Consider the following 15870-nt stretch of genomic DNA (forward strand, 5'->3'; position numbering starts at 1 on the left):
ATTAAAAAGGGGCCTGAAAGGTTTTCTCTATTAAAAAATAAAAGCTTTAGAAAGAGCACATTTCCAAATAATTTCTCTCCCAGTTTTTGCAGCAGCATCTTGGGTGTCACGGTGTTTGCTTGCTGCAAACTATCAGCTGCCAGCTCTGATGGTGAAACCTGCTGGGAGTTTGGCCACCCACTCGACCCTGTGGGTGCCTGTCACCCCACCCCACTACGGGTCACCCTCTCCCTTATTCTGTCACTGCTGTTTGGCAAAGCAGTGCCCCGAAAGGTTCTGGGTGAAAAATAACCTTTGAGGGTGCAGGGCTGGTAGTGGGGTTATTTTTAACTTGAACCATACTAGACACCCAGGTTAGACTGTGGCCTCATAAGGTCTTGTGCTGGCACAAATGAAGAGCAGCAAATAATTGAAGTTCTCTTTATTTCACCTTACTGCCAAAAGTGGATCTTACAAGCCCTGGGGCTGTGTAGTGGTGGAAAGGGAAGGTGTCTCCAGCCTTTAGCAGTAAGATTACTCCTGCCAATGAATTGGTGACAGTAATTAAAAAGGCAATAGCAAAGCAACATGATAGTTTCCTGCTGCTGTGGTACAACATTTTGACATTTAATCAGGACAAGTAGAATCTGAATTTTTGCTGTAATACGACTGATGTAAGAAGGAAAACCATGATCTTATGAAGTGAAAGCTCAACTTCCAGCCCTGCTCTTAGATTACAGAATCAAACAAACAACAACAAAACACAAAGAAAATGCAAACAAACAACCAGTCCCTCTTCCTCTCTTTCCACTTTGTTGGCTGAGAGTTCTGCTGCTATCCAGACAGGTTGTGTTGACTATTTCTTTCTGCCAAGAGGTCAGGACACCACAAACCAGCATCATACAGCCACACTCTGGATTTAATTATTGGCATTTGCTTCTGTGGACATCTGGCTGTCAGGAACAAGGCTGACACCCACAAACTCATTTCATGCTGACCACCAAGTGACCACAAGTGAGCAGGAGCCCTTATTCACAGCTGGCTTGTGCCCCACTGAGCCTAGAAGTGTCTGGCTCAGTTAGAAAACACCCAGCCTCTCTTCTCAAACCATTCAGTTATTCCCACCTGCCATTGTTTGCCAGATTCAGTGTTAACCCCTCAACCCTATTTGATCCCATAGCATCACTAGGACTCTTTCATTCTCATTCCAAGCCAACATGTCCATGATTTTCTCAACAGCCCTACTGTGTTCTCACATGCTCATTAGGCCATACACCTCTTTGAAAGCCAATCACCAAGCTGCACAACATGGGAAGCAGTTGATTAGGTTCTTGCTACAATTATCTACTGAAAGTAGAAACATAGTTCAGATTTTTAGGAGAAAAAGAGGGTTTCCCAAAGCAAAGGCAAGATTTCAAGGAGGTACTACCAGGTCAAGATTTAGTACAATAAATAATAGAAGGCTCCTCGCCTCACAACCTCAGCCTTTTCTTAGCTCTGATGCTCAGTTTCATCTTTGGGCGATGAATGATTTATGGAGCCTTAAAATATATATAATCTATATCTCCTAGAACAAAGAGTCTTTTTTTCAAGGGGTTGTGAGGGAGCAAGGAGCAGTATGTGTGATGCCTGCACTTGGGCTTGGATGTCCCTTGGGAAAGGACCCTTGTGGCTCCCTGCTTCTTTCCAAACCCGAGAAGCTGTTCTGAGCTTGAAGCTGAGCTCTGTGGGAGACACCAGCTCAGTCTCCATGACACAGGGACGTGCTTGCTACTGAGGGTCTCAAAAGCTGCTGTCTTGAATCACACCCAGGACAAGCTCAGAGTCAGGCTCTTCTCATCCATCAGTGCACTATGGGGGACTTCAGTCATTTATGCAGAATTACAGATGGAGAAGCTGCAGCAAAAACTTACCTCCATGTGACAGCCCCTGAAGGCGTTACCGTCCCGACTTCCAGTTCTTTGCCTTGGGCTGTAGATCACATTTAATGAATGTGTCTCTTCCCTTGGAAATCCAACACCATCTTTCCATTATGAATATTTGATTCCTTCTATGCATACAAACACAAACATACACACACCCCTGCACCATGATCAGAGAACATCTACTTACTTCTCCAGACAAGAACACCTGTGGGCAATTCCAGAGTTGTTATGTCAAAGAAATAACTGAAGAGATGGTGATCTTCTGACTTCTGGTTGGGGAACCTAAGCATGGAGCTGGGTAAGATCCGGTGAAAGCTCCAACCCATGAGGATCTGTTCCTACTCAGAAGGGAGCACAGGGAAATGGGCAGGCAAGAGATGGAGAGGTCTCAGACAGGGATGGCTGGGTAGTAAAATTCTCTGTGGCTCGTGTCCAGCAAGCTTGGGATGCCTCCCTCCTTGTGCTGGCACACCGACAGCTCAGGTACATGGCAGACTGAGCTTCACAGTGCTATAACCTAAGGGCACAGACATGCCCCAAAAGGTTGAACCATCCCTTCAAGGGATCATCCAAATACATTCCTGTGCAGCCCTTTGTTTTCAGTGATCTTTGGGGGGATCAGAGAGCCAGGTTTCAGTCTGTGCTGTATCTACAGCTCATGATCACTACATGTCCTTGCTCTTTTGAATCTTAGAGATCTCCCTTAGAAGGGATGTTGTCGATCCTTACCTATCTGGGTATACCTGATCGCATCTTTTATGCTCAGGAGTCTTCTTTATTTTCTAAGGATGACTGTCTTTTTGGTGAGAGATATTCTTCTTCCCTTGTGAGACTGCTATTGATATCAATCTGCTCGGCTTTTTTGAGGTTCAGGCCAGCACCGCTGAATCCAGAGAAGGAAATGTGGCACAACATCAGATGCTTCACGCATTATAACCATGCAGAGAAGCTTGAGGACCTACAGAGAACAGTACCCAGCTCCCAGGAGTCCCCACTGAGGTTAACAGGATTAAATTGAACTCAGTCTAGTCATAGGATGGCACCGTCATCCAAGATACACTGTCAGGGATTTTGTTACCTTCTTCTGAAGCCATGGCTGCACAGATCTTCTGTTGGGATTGAGTGGCAAGCGTGTCATATGGCTGCAAAACAGGCTATCCGTCTGTGATGGATGCTCTGCTGGCCCCAGGAAGGAGGGTTAAGGCCCACCACAGCCTTTTTTAGCTTATTGCTAATGAAAATGAGAGGCTGGCACCATCATCAAGGAGTCACCCTGGCAGTTCTGTGCTCCCAAGTTTTCTAAAGAAGTGAACAGCTATGCCAACCACCTCCCACAGCTCTGCTGTACCTGCTGGCACCCTGGCTGCACCCTCCAGTCTCCAGACCTGACCCGGGTGGTCAAACAGGAGCAACCGTGGGTGTTAACCCTGGTCTCCAGCAGCACTTGGCTCTTCTCATTTTCCACTCCCACACAGCGCCAGATCTGCAGCGTTTCCAGCCAGAAGAGCCTCTGCTTTCTCCTGAGCTGACAGTTTCTCACTGATACTGTCTAATGCAGTCACTTATCATTTATGCATTTAGAGCAGATCCATCAAAATAATTGCTGCTAGAGGTCTGAATTCAATACATTACACACAACAGCTCCCTGAAAGGAGAAAAATGACACTTACCTGCTTTTAAGTGAGTCCCTTCTCAGTCCTCGCCTGCAACATCTGTGCACCGTGAGATATGGTGGCTTTGGGGGATGGGTACCACTGGAGTTGTTCTAGCAGTGCTGAGCATGTGACTGGAGCTTAAACACTCTGAAACTTTCAAACCCTCTGGGACAATCCGATGAAAAAATGTCTCTCAGAATACACAAAGCAAACCTGCAGCCACCTTCAGGAGTCTGCTGGGGACTGGATCAGGCACTATCAAGGAAGAAGTGACTGCACAGCTGTTCCTATCATCCCCAAATATTGTCTGACATTGACACGGCAAACCCAAAATGCTCGGTTGATCCAGAATATCTCTAAAATTTCCAGGCAACAAGGCCTCATGAGGAAACCAGAGCAAAGGTACAACTCTTTAGCCTGGCAAGATAAGCTCACAACAGCGACGTTTGAAGTGTGTACACTGTATTATCATGATGTCACCTTACATGCCTGTTATTGGCACCAGGAGCTGAATCCTGGCAGGACCAGGCCTTGGATACATCAGCTTGCAAGACCATGAGCTCCTTCTCGCTTGTATCAAATGTTGCAATATACTCCACCACCTCACTGGCCTTGTCCATGGACAGCAAACATCCTTCTCTCCCTCTCCCAATTATCTTAATAAACAGCCTAGACACATCTCTGACTCACTTAAAATAATGATGACCTGGCCACAATCTCTATGTTCAGACATCCTGGCAGTTTACCGAGCCTAATGTAACTTCAGTGTGGCTCTGCCTGACTCCTCACAAACAAGGCTGACCTCCAGCAGTGGCTGCACTGATAGAGACCTACACACAGGTCAGACACTGCCTGCTCCCAGAATTCAGGCTGGAGCCATGAAAGCTACTTGCTCTGAAAACCAGCTCTTAACTACTCCAAAGGCCCAAGCAAAAGCAGTTTTTCTTGCCTGTAGATCTTGGGATGGTACCAGTCCCAAGATACAAAACAGAAACATGGGGTTAAGGACAACTCCAAATACCACATGACTGAATGAAGAGCATCTCTGCATATTACATTTCTGGCTGCCTGTCTGAAACATCCACTCATCCAACCTGAGAGCAAAACCAGCACCCATCACACAACATGAATATTTGAAGCAAAACCTTTGAGAAAAAAAGGCCAAATATTATGAAATCATAAGAAAATCCTTACAAAAAGCCAACTTCTCTGCAGGAATCAAACACAGGTCACAAATGACTCACTAACAGCAGAGTAAGTCATTTAACCAGCGCTTGGAACAAATCCCTCCACTTTGTATAGAACAACCAAAATTTATTCCTGCTGATTAGTCAGCAGTTACACTCACGAGTTCAAAATTAATATAAAAATTCAAATGTAGTTGTCTTGTATTTGCACTCTGCTTTACTGCTGGAGAGACTATCATCTTTATGAACTAATCCTCCTGCAGTTATTTACCAGTGTGGGAGTGTGGGTTGGGATTTATTCTAGCTCTGTGGCATCAGACTACATGCTGGCACCACCAAGGAGCCTGTCTGTCACACGGAATGCAGGGGGGATGACACTGGAGAAACCACAAAAGAGACAGGCAAAGCAAAATTCACCACAAGAGCAGAAGATACATCATCACTTCACCAGGTAAAGCACATTTTACAGCTGTGTGTGTGCTGGTCTCCTGTCATACTCTCTTCCCTTCAAAGCAGCTGTATGCACTTCCCCACAGCTTGTAAAACTTTTCTTCCAATTGCTCAGGCTCTGCAGGTACTGGTAAGTACATGGTTAATAAGGACTCCTTGGCTCATTGCACAAACTGCACCAAAAGTGCTTCCAAATGTTAAGAAAAATGAAGTCACTCAGCATTGATTTCTTTTATGGTCTCTTGCTGCTGCTCCTCCAAACCCATGGTTTTTAGTTTTACTCCTGTGTCTAGGCCTCTTTATCCTCTGCTAATGCCAGAGCTTAACCCTAAGGATCTGCAGCTTGTTCTGGGTACAAGTCAGAGCAAAGCAGTGATGCAGTGCTGCAGTTTGCTGAATCAGCAGAAGCAGCTCCCTCTGACTGCCCACAGCTCCCAGGAATTCTGCCTCCCTAGACAGGACACAGTTACAGGGAAACAGCAAAGACCTCCTGGTAGATAAAACCACCACCTTCAAAAGAAGCTTCAGCCTCTTTGGAAAGAAGGGGTGACTCCTTAAAAGCACATCTAAATAAAGAAAAGAGCAGCAAAGAGCATCAGGACTCGTTTGGTGCAATGTGGATAAGCAGTTGTGGAGACTCAATATACCCTGATCATGACCTGCAGCATCACGCACATCAGACACTGCCCTGCAGCAAGTCTGAGCCCAAGGTCCCACCAGGCCATGCACTCATTCCATCCTGCAGAAAGCTACAGTGCCAGAAACATACTCTGCCCATCATGCTGACTCCAAGTGTGAACTAAAAGAAACATGATTCCATCTTTTTAGAGTCAAAATGCAGAGAACCAAAACTTTGTTTCTTTGCTTACTCACGCACAGGCTCTACACTCTACAAGAACTAAGAAGGTAGGGTTGTGGTGTTCAAGAGGAGCTGATATGGACCACTGCCTGCACCCTACCAAACCAGTATCCTGAGCTTCCTCAGTAGCAAGCTCTGAAATCAGCTCAAGAGTCATTTGAAGCCAGCCTTCGGAGGAAGGGCAGGACAGCAGCATCAACTCATGGTCCACTGTCACAAAGAAGACGGAGCCTTCACATGGGTAATTCAGGCAATAAGAGATGACCAAGAAGCAAGAACAAGGAGAAACAAGTGCCCAATCCCTCTGCAATGCATGTCAGAGCCTGTGGGCATAGTTAAACCAGCTCCTTTGGAACTGGCAGCATTAAAAACATTTTAGGAATACTTATTTAAGGAGTCAGTTGCCCTGAAACACAAAGCCAAGTGAACCAAAGCTGACCACCATACCAGCAGCCTAGGTAATTAGCTAATCAACCATTGTTTGAAATGTTTCTGGTCTGTAAAATCTGATAACAGATCCTGGAGTAGTGGGGAGGAAGAGGCAGAGCTTCCAACTCATGTTTGTTTCTCAAACCTCAGAAAGGAAAAGGAAACAGGAATGAAATCCGATGCAGCTCAGCTACTCATCCTTTGTGTAAGGTTATGTCAGGGGACAACCATTTGCCTCAGGCATTAAAGACATTCCTGGAAAGGTTAAGGTCTCAGCCATCACCTAATCCTGAAAACCACAGCATCCAATCACTTCTAGAGACATAGTCATTAGAAGGGAATGGCATGCAGAAATTCACTCATAGCATCATTTTGAGACATTCGCTTGAAAGTCATACCAGCAAGTTATAGGAACAGAAGAATGCTGGAAAACATGTCTTGGATTTGCTCATCAAAACTCTTACCAGGTTTTCTAAGAGGGTTCCAGCACCATCCACCAATATCTGCTCAAACACACCCCCAGCCTCATGTCCACAATCACCTGCAGGTTGGCACAGAGGCTTTTAGTTACATAAATGACATCTCCCATTAACAATTCTAGGACACAACCACTAAGACACATCCTCAAGCCAAGACCTGCATGCTGCAGAATGGTTCCTTTCTCCTCCTGGAGTATCCAACAATCTGGACATGAACTCCTGATGAGGAACCTGAGTGTAGCACTCACCTGTACCCCGCTGACTCTACATCAAACACATCCCTGCTAGTTAACAGGAGGCTAATTGTTCCTGAGGATGGGAAAACAACACCCAACAGGTGATCAATTTGCACAGGCAAGCAAGGAGACCTGAAGCAACAACATGTCCTGAAACAAAAGCACTGCAGCCAGAACAATCTTTTAATGTCAAGCTCCCTGAGAGATAAGGCTTCTAATAAAACTTTTTCCACTAACTATAGAAACTCTTCTTGGCATACTCTGACACAAACTCCCTGCAGTAGCAGCTCGTCCCTGAGAATATGACCATTTTGAGCTACAAAACCCAGCAGGTTGACAACTGAGATCATCAGCAGCTAAGCTCTCAGGTAAGAAAACATCTTTGTGCCCGATGAGAGTGACAGAAACAAGAGCTACACCTGAGCAATGTTCCCATCACAAAAGTAAATCCCACCCTCCACACCCACCAAAGAAGAAAACAAACCAAAATCCCCACATATGGACCATTGTCACGAAGAAGTAGACTATAGGACATGTCATTCTGAACGTTTATTTATTTTGTCTTCAAAGAAGAGGCCTGGTGCAGCTGTTTCGTTAGAAAATAAAGTGTTTATTAAGAAACTAGACATTGAACACTCCTATAGTCTCTGTGAAAAGGGACCGTCCCATTTCCCATTAGCACAGGATGATAGTTATGGCAAGAGAAGAATGCTCAAAGATGGAGGAATCTCATTGACAGAAAATGAGGTAATGATTTACAATAATTAAAATAAAATAAAATTTAAAAAAACCCCATCCTTAGACTTGCTACTTAAAGCCACCAATCGCAAACAGCCACGACTGGCTTTCATTTTCAGCAGTGAGGAACCAGAGACTTTAATTGGTGTTAAACAAATTGAGACATCTATCACAGTGGGGAGAACTGCTTTTAATTACGTTGTACGGTCCGGAGGATTTCTTCTAAGCAGAGATGGACCTGAGCTGCAAAATTCAACCCTTCCTCTGCTAAGGTGTTTGGGTATAGGCTTCTGGTCCAGGCCCACAGATGTATCTCTACAACTGATACACACGGTTGAAAGCAGAGTCCCCTGAACAGTGCTAGGGAGAGGAGACAGTTCAGACGGACAAGACATCCCCAGGTCAGGTGGGCGACTTCCAGGAGATGGGGAAATTCAGTTCAGACAAGCACCCAGTGATTCACACTCTCGGTGAAGCTCCTCCTCACTCTGTGAATCTGCAGAATTGAGGTGTCAACAACACACGGCTGTAGGTCCTCTCTGGCAGTGCACCTCTTGCATTTCCAGCTCCGATGCGGGCAGGAAACGTTGTTGGGAGATTTGGTCATGGTTTCTGAAGCCATCCAACCTGAGCCAGGTCTCCTCGTAACTAACACAGATGCCCCCCTAAGGCATGTCCGTTAACTTAAAGCAATCTGCCACCATCTCTCCAGTACTCTTCTATTGCACTTCACCTTTTTATGCAAATAAACCAGGAGAAGAAGCGAGAGAATGGAATATTCCCAGGGACATCCCTATGGAACAGCTGATACTAAAACCTCCTGGCAATCTCCAGGTTGGTTCGTGCAGGTCACCTGTAAGGCAGGATGAAGCAGAACATACCATTCTGAGGCTTCTGCCCAGTTCTAGTGGAGAGGGACCATGACTTTTTCCAGTGGCAGTGACCCTTGAGGGCTGGTGATTTAGAGACACCCCTGATGTGATAAGGTCATCTCAGGCCACCAAGAAGGCAAGCAAAGCTGAGTGGCTGGTGAGCAAGCTCCTGGTCCAATATTCCTCTCAAAAGGATCTGGCCACACCTGAAGCTTTTGGAAGGTTTTTTGTCCTCTAGAAAAAAATCTGCTTTGCTTATAGGTTATGACTGATATGTGTGAGCAAATCTGTGTTTCCCATACATGTGACATCCAGAGAGTCCAAGGAAAGCCCTGCTAATTGCCACAAGGGCAGCTGGCTTCTCTTGAGGACAGGATAAAAGGGTTTACTTTTCCATCTGAGAGGCTTTGGACGAAGTAAGACAAAAGTGGGATGGGAGAAGGGGAGAGAATACGAATATTGGCCAGAACCAGATTGATACTCCTATTTTTACCAGAGAAGAAGCAGCAGAATACTTTTTTTTCCTCTCCTTCAGTCAGCCAGCCTTGAGCTGATGGTTCTGTGTACGTGACTCGGTTACAATCAATCTCTAGTGGGGTGGGAATACAGAGGACAGCTAAAGGGGGCTAGAAAGGGCCCAGCAACTGGGACCTGCGTGCGTCTGATATGCTTTTCCACTTTGTTTACTGCTCTAGTCCTGGCAAGGACACAGACCCTCCTGCGCTATGGATTCTCCATCCATGAGGGAAGTCCACGCAACTCCTCAGATAAAGCTCATCATTTAAGCAGCAGGGAGAGACCAGAGTACGACAACAATATAGTCAGATCCAATGAGCCGCTCTAACACAGACAGACAGACAGACAGACAAAAAAAGCCTCCTAGAATATGTGCACTCCAAAGATAACCACACTCTCTTCCTGTCAGAGAAGTAAGATTTTTTTTTTTTCTTTCCATCCTCATTCCTTCCAACATTATTTTCTGTGCAAGAACTGGGAGCGGGGCTGCCTTTGTTCTTACCAAAAGTCTTCATTCTGCTTTAGTTTCTTCCAGGCCTCGGCTCGCTCTGGGAGACCTCCCATGGCGGTGCCACGCAAGAGGTGATGGCAGCATTCACTGGGTGTTGCGAAGACACAAGCTTACAAGGAAAACTCCAAGCAGGGAGGACATGACTAAAGGTGTCAGTTTGGTTGGCTTGGTTGGTTTTTGTTTTGTGTTTTATTTTAAAGCAAAAGTACAATTATTTACTGTGTTATTAGGATGACTCCTTTCAACTGGGTTTTAATTCTCTTTATTTGCTCTCATTGCTGCTGTTGTGCCTTGCAGGAATATTTAACGAACACAGCGACCATTGGAGGAAAAGAACAACCCTGTTATCTGGTGACAGAAAACCACAGTTTCAGTTGGCTTTAACGTGTGTACAGGCAGGGCTGTAGAGTCCTATTAGGAGGAGACCTCAATCCATACAGACCACGCTTACTGCTTCCCACCATTTTGAGGGCACAGCCTATAAACTTGACATCAGAACAGGGACTTTTAAGGAGTTTTTAAAAGCCATGACGTCCTTTGCTGAAATAAACACTGACATCCTCAACATAAATGCCTTGGTTAAGAGGTTTGGAATGTCCAGGGAGGCTTATTGGATTCAACATAATTTCTCTGAAACCTAAAGGGGGAAAAAAAACAGAAAAAAGAAAAAAGCAAAATAAAGTAAACGAAAAAACAAAAAAGAGCAAAACTAGAAAAAAAGAGAGAGATATCGACACACATGTAATTATATAAAAAAGAACCAAATGAATAACTAGCAAACAGCTGCCGTTAAATTAAAGCCAAAATGTCTTCTCCAGGCAGGGCTACCTTGCTCTATCTCTCCATAAAGAACAAGCAATCATTTCATGTGGAGCGTGCAGGCACAAGTGCTCTGAGGACAAGGGCATGCAAGAGGTCTGGACTGAGAACTGGGAACAGCTCTTTTCTAGGTGTTCCCTCAAAGACCAAATTCCTATCTAGTCCATCTTTCCCCTAGGCAGACACTGAGGAAAATGGATATTTCTTCCTATGTCTACTTTTGTCTCATGATTTATCTAATCTGGCTTAACATTCCTGAAGCCAAAGAGTACCATTGCAAGGCTGGGGAGTCCTGACTCTCCTAACCCCATGGACCTCTCTTAATCCCAGCTGTCCCATCTACACTGAATCCTGTATGCTGGAGGCATCTTCTCCTCACACAACCCCCCCTCTCTAAAAGTTAATTGAAGGTTTAGAATTTGCCAGAAATACTGGCCAGATGAGAAAGAAAAATAACAGGAGCAGAGAACTTAGGCAAGCTCCTTCCTTCAGTCCATCAAATTTACTGGGCAAATACAATATTTTCAAGAACTGCATGAAATACCTCTTCAGAATGTTCCTGCCTTGGGATGCCCCAACCAGGGAAACTCACTGCTACTATATGATCCTAATACAGATATGACTGGATATTAACTACTGATCCTCCTGTGCTATGGATTCTTCATCCATGTGGGAAGTCCAGACGTGACAAGATGAACATTATTGTCTGAAGCCAAATAAATGCAAATATTCAAGGACTTGTCAGAGAATTCTCTGAACTGCAGGAAGCAAACCTGTTATGGAGCACTGGGTGTGAGCTCCAGGAGGGAATCCCTTCTGCTAAGACACCCAGTCCCTCAGCTCTCTCCTCAAGGTCTGACTGAAGGAGGGAACATTCTGGTTCACTGTTCCTGATATTTACCCTACATTTCCCTTCTTCCTGGCTCAAACTCCCTGTTTTGTATCATCTTTGTGCTAAGTCCATCAAGTTCTTGCAGAAGAGACTCATGAGTTTGTCTTCAGGTGTCACCATTTCTTACATTATTTTCTCAGACACCCATTTGTAATGGTATTTCTAGAACTAAGGCCATCCCAAGGGACTGGAAAGAAACATGGCAGGAATAGGTATAGGGCATTGAAGGTAGCTGCTAAGACTGCAATGAAATTGCTCTTTGCTCAGATCCAGTATTTGGACATAAGAGGCTTCTATGCCACGTTACCAAAACCCCTAATACAGATGCACCGAGTTGCCACGACCAAGACACGCATGGCAGGATCCTGGGGATCGCTCTAATCTATTCCAAATTCTCATGGGTACAACGGGTTTTTCCAAGAAAATTCCTGTGATGTCTTGGCTACATAATTGCTCTAAGGTTTGGGAAATGCTCATGCTCCTGATATGGTCACAGAATCCTCAACAAATCTGCTAAGTTTGCCCAAGTCTGCCATCACTAGAACAGCATGAAGCAGCTTGGATGCCATTAAGAACTGATTTCAGTAGGAAAGATGCTTTCCAATAGGCTAAGAAATTTTCCCACACCAAATCTACACCAGCCAGAGGATTTTGTTTTCCTATTTCTTCTTTCTATTCTTTCTTTTATATCTATTTCTTCCCTGTACTATCTTACTCCATCTGCTCATCAAACACATGCCTCCTTTGATGGACTTGAGGATGCAGACAAAAGCTGTTTGTTTGCTTTGGAGCTGTTTAAAATTGTTTGGGGGAAGCTATCTGTTATTCTCAGTGGTCCTTAAGGATTGATCCATGTGGGAGAATAAGCCAGGCTCAGCTTCGGTTCGTGTGTCATAAATAATATTCATAGGCAAATTCCAAGCATTGAAATATCATTAGTAGTGAGAAAGAGCCTAGCTCAACTCTCACAGTTTAAAGTGCTGAAGCTTGGAAATGTGTGTGTAAACTAAGTCCATTTCTTATCAGATGCACTGGGACACAAATAAATACAGCATCCCTGAACATCACTATTTATCGTGTTTTGTTTTTCGTAATATAAATATATTTTATGGCCACCAAAGGATAGCTGGGAAAGTCTATCCTCAACAATACCAAGTATCTCCAAGGAGAACTCCAGTCTGTTTTATTTTCTTTCTGTTTCTTAGCTCTGCTAAATTAAGGCAATTTAACTTCTGCCGGACCACATCCAACAGACCTAAAAACCCACTGGGGACACACAGCCCCAGCAAAGGGACATGTGAAAGATCAGCAAGACTTAAGGCTGGGGACACCAAGGGCTCTGCTCTTTGCCATCAGCTCTATGCTGTGAATTGCACCTGCAGGGACCTCCAGTGACAACAGGGTCTTTGCAGAACGGGGCTGCAGGAGAGGTTATCCCACAACAGATATGCAGCCAACTGCTGAGGGAGGATTGGGAGTGTGGCAGGAGGACAACCTGTGTTTCTAAAGCTTAGGGGCTGAACACACATACCACTGACTTGGGAATGCAATGCAGCATTGGTCGTTTTGGCATTCTCTCCTTCTGATTTATTAAAGTCCCCAAAGAATCTGAAATCTGAAAAAAAGCATGCTTCTCTCTTGACTGGTTTTCTCTGTCTTTCTCACTGCTGTCTCCCATATTGTAATGCTACCTTCAACCCCATTCTCTTGTATGGAGCAGAAACCAACAAGGCTCTTGCTACGCTTATATCTTCACTGTCAGATGTGAGATGGATGATGCTCACTGAAATGTCAAGGGTTAAAATGGGTGAATCTCAACAGGTTCAGAGTTTGGATGCTGCTATGACAAATGTCATCCACCATCCAAGCTATTAGCTTCTGAAAAACTGGCTTGGAAATGTCTTAAAAAATGTGGGGGTTTGGTTCTACTTTTTTCCTTTTATTCCAAAGGAAAAAAAAGAAAGAGAAATGTTCAACTTCCTAGAAAGTGTTGGGGAAATAAACAGTCCCTTTTGTGGAGTTTCACATTTGTCAGTGCCAGCTGGAAAATGGGAGGAAAAATACTATTTTTGACATTAGTTGTAGATTTGGAGGGAAACTCCATTATGCAAGCCTGAAAATAGTAAGGAGGTAAAAAATCCCCACCCTGTAGATTCAAATCAAAAGCATCTCCAAAGACCTACAAAATTGGGAAGGGTCTGACAGATTAAACTGTTTGCTTCTCCCTGTTCTACTGAGATCACTTTTTAAACTAAAACATAATATTGTCTCTACTAATAGCCATGGTATGGTAGTGGAATAAATGTATGGAGAGTGTTGGAGAATAGGGAAGGAGGAATGAGCTCAGACTTGCTGTGCAGCTCTAACAGCTTGAGATGGAGGGGGCAGATGGGGTATTTCTCTAAGCAGGCTGGATGGATGTGGCGATGAAAGGACAAGAAAACTGAAGGCAACCAAACCATGCATTCAGTTTTTGTCCTCAACCCTGGCCATCCACTTAGTCCTCCAGAGCTGTCTTGTGTTTCCCAACACCCTGATTACTGGGTCTTGGCCATTCTGCCCCATGGCCATACCAATCCAGCCTACAGACAGTACCCTGCCAGGAGCACACTTCCTCCTCTGACTGAGAGCAAGACCAGTGAGACAAACCAGATAATTTCGCTGTGCCTTCACTGTTTGCCTTCTGGTAAAATTGCTACCATTCAATACAGCATGATTCTAGGACTTTGGAGACCCGAGGCTGCTCCCCATCACCTGAGAAGAGCAGCAGGGAATGTGACACAGGGAGGCGAGGGAATGACGCAGAAAATGATGCACAGCTCCTCACGCCATCCCTATCTGCCACAGCAGGAGTCGTGCAGATCGGTTCTGAAACCCAGGCATAGAACCTGCTTCTGAAACAGCAATATAAATTGCTGTGGGAATGGATGAGAAAAGCAACGGGATGCCATGTAACGCCTGGCAAAAATGGGTTAAACAAAAAAATAGCAAATTAAAGGCAACAAGCTGGCCAAACATAACACGGCTATCCACACAGCTCGCGTTAGGCAACAGAGCTTTGAGCTCTCTTCCGTGTCACAGCAGAATTTATGACATAAAGGAAAAGCAATAGGAGACTCCAACAACAGTGTACAGTTTATCTTTCTCTATGCACAGATATGAAGTATGAATAGCATCAAAGAAGGCATGAAAACCACCAAGCCTGGCCTGCATCCAGAGCGAAGGAAACAGCCATCCGTCTAGTCAAAGTCAGCACTGATACATCTATATCTGAGGGGGGAGCAACATAATGATCCAGGTTTCCTGTCATGGATGAGTTCATCTGCAGGGCTAGGAGACAAAACCATCTTCTTTTTTTTTCTTCTCCTCCCACCATATAGCAGGGCAAGATGCAGCTCAGCCTGAGGCCTCACTTGCCACAACAAAGCAGGTCACAGAAGCTCAGCAGCAGCACACTGGGAGGTTCTCAGATGCTCTCAGCTGCAGAGAAGCACAGCATCTCCTCTCCTGTGCAAGGTAAAGTCAAAGACCCTAGATCTCCTCTCGCTTACACCAGCCCAACTTTGTTGACCGCAATGGAGAACAGCAAGTAAATTCAGTCCACAGATGAATTTCACACCAATACACAGAGCTCAAGCAGATCAAGTAGATAACACCTCTTTTTAGATTCACAGAAAGGCTCCAAGAGCTACAGAAATGCTTATAATCATTCATTTTCAGGGAGACAGGGTCCTTATTCCCCTCCACGGCAGCTCATCTTGTTTTCATTTTTCATTTACCATGGTTTAACCTCAGGCATAAGAGTCTCCACTTTAATCAATAAGACTTGATGTCACTGGAAACCTCTTGGGAATGTGCTAGATGGAGCTCTAGCTACGGTCTGAGGCATCTTCATCTTCTCCACAACCAAAAATCAAAACCAGGGGATCGCAGCACCACATGTTTTTGAGGGCAGGAAAGGGAAGAGATGGACTGAAAGCAAGAGAAAGAGAGGAAGAAAATGGATCCAGAAGATCTCATTTCCACATAAATTTCTCTAGTGCTTAACCAGAGCAGAGGAAGGAGCAGGAGAATTCTGCAGGCACTCAACAGTCGAGCAATGTTCCTTGAGAAAAGGCAGCATTCAGAGCTTTCCACGCAGTGAACTCTTGAAGACTCTGTAAGATTCATTAAACCTTTGGTCGGAGGAATTCCAGTATCCATTGCGTTTCTACTGTTGCCGCCACTAATGTAGGTCATGTCCATATTAGCTGGGATCACAAGTTTGTTTTCTCTGGAACTCTTTCATGGATGGAGTAGTTCCAAGATACTAAATGATGTAGC

At 44.8% G+C, this 15870-nt stretch overlaps 1 protein-coding gene across 4 annotated transcripts in view; it reads right to left on the minus strand.

Annotated features, from left to right (window-relative positions):
* Positions 1–15870, minus strand: part of NTRK3 (neurotrophic receptor tyrosine kinase 3) — a 208243-nt gene that overhangs the window by 57064 nt on the left and 135309 nt on the right. Inside the window, exon 13 of one of the 4 annotated variants that reach the window (XM_027644462.1) lies at positions 7789–10473. The exons of the other annotated variants lie outside the window; for them this stretch is intronic. Within the exon in view, the coding sequence (XP_027500263.1) occupies positions 10355–10473 (119 nt within the window). The 3' untranslated portion in view covers positions 7789–10354. Of the gene's footprint in view, positions 1–7788; positions 10474–15870 lie in introns of those variants that run through there. 4 annotated transcript variants of the gene reach the window in all.

The sequence above is a fragment of the Corapipo altera genome, unplaced genomic scaffold (genome assembly GCF_003945725.1).
Source record: "Corapipo altera isolate COAL_440 unplaced genomic scaffold, ASM394572v1 50, whole genome shotgun sequence".
NCBI classification, from domain to species: Eukaryota; Metazoa; Chordata; class Aves; order Passeriformes; family Pipridae; genus Corapipo; species Corapipo altera.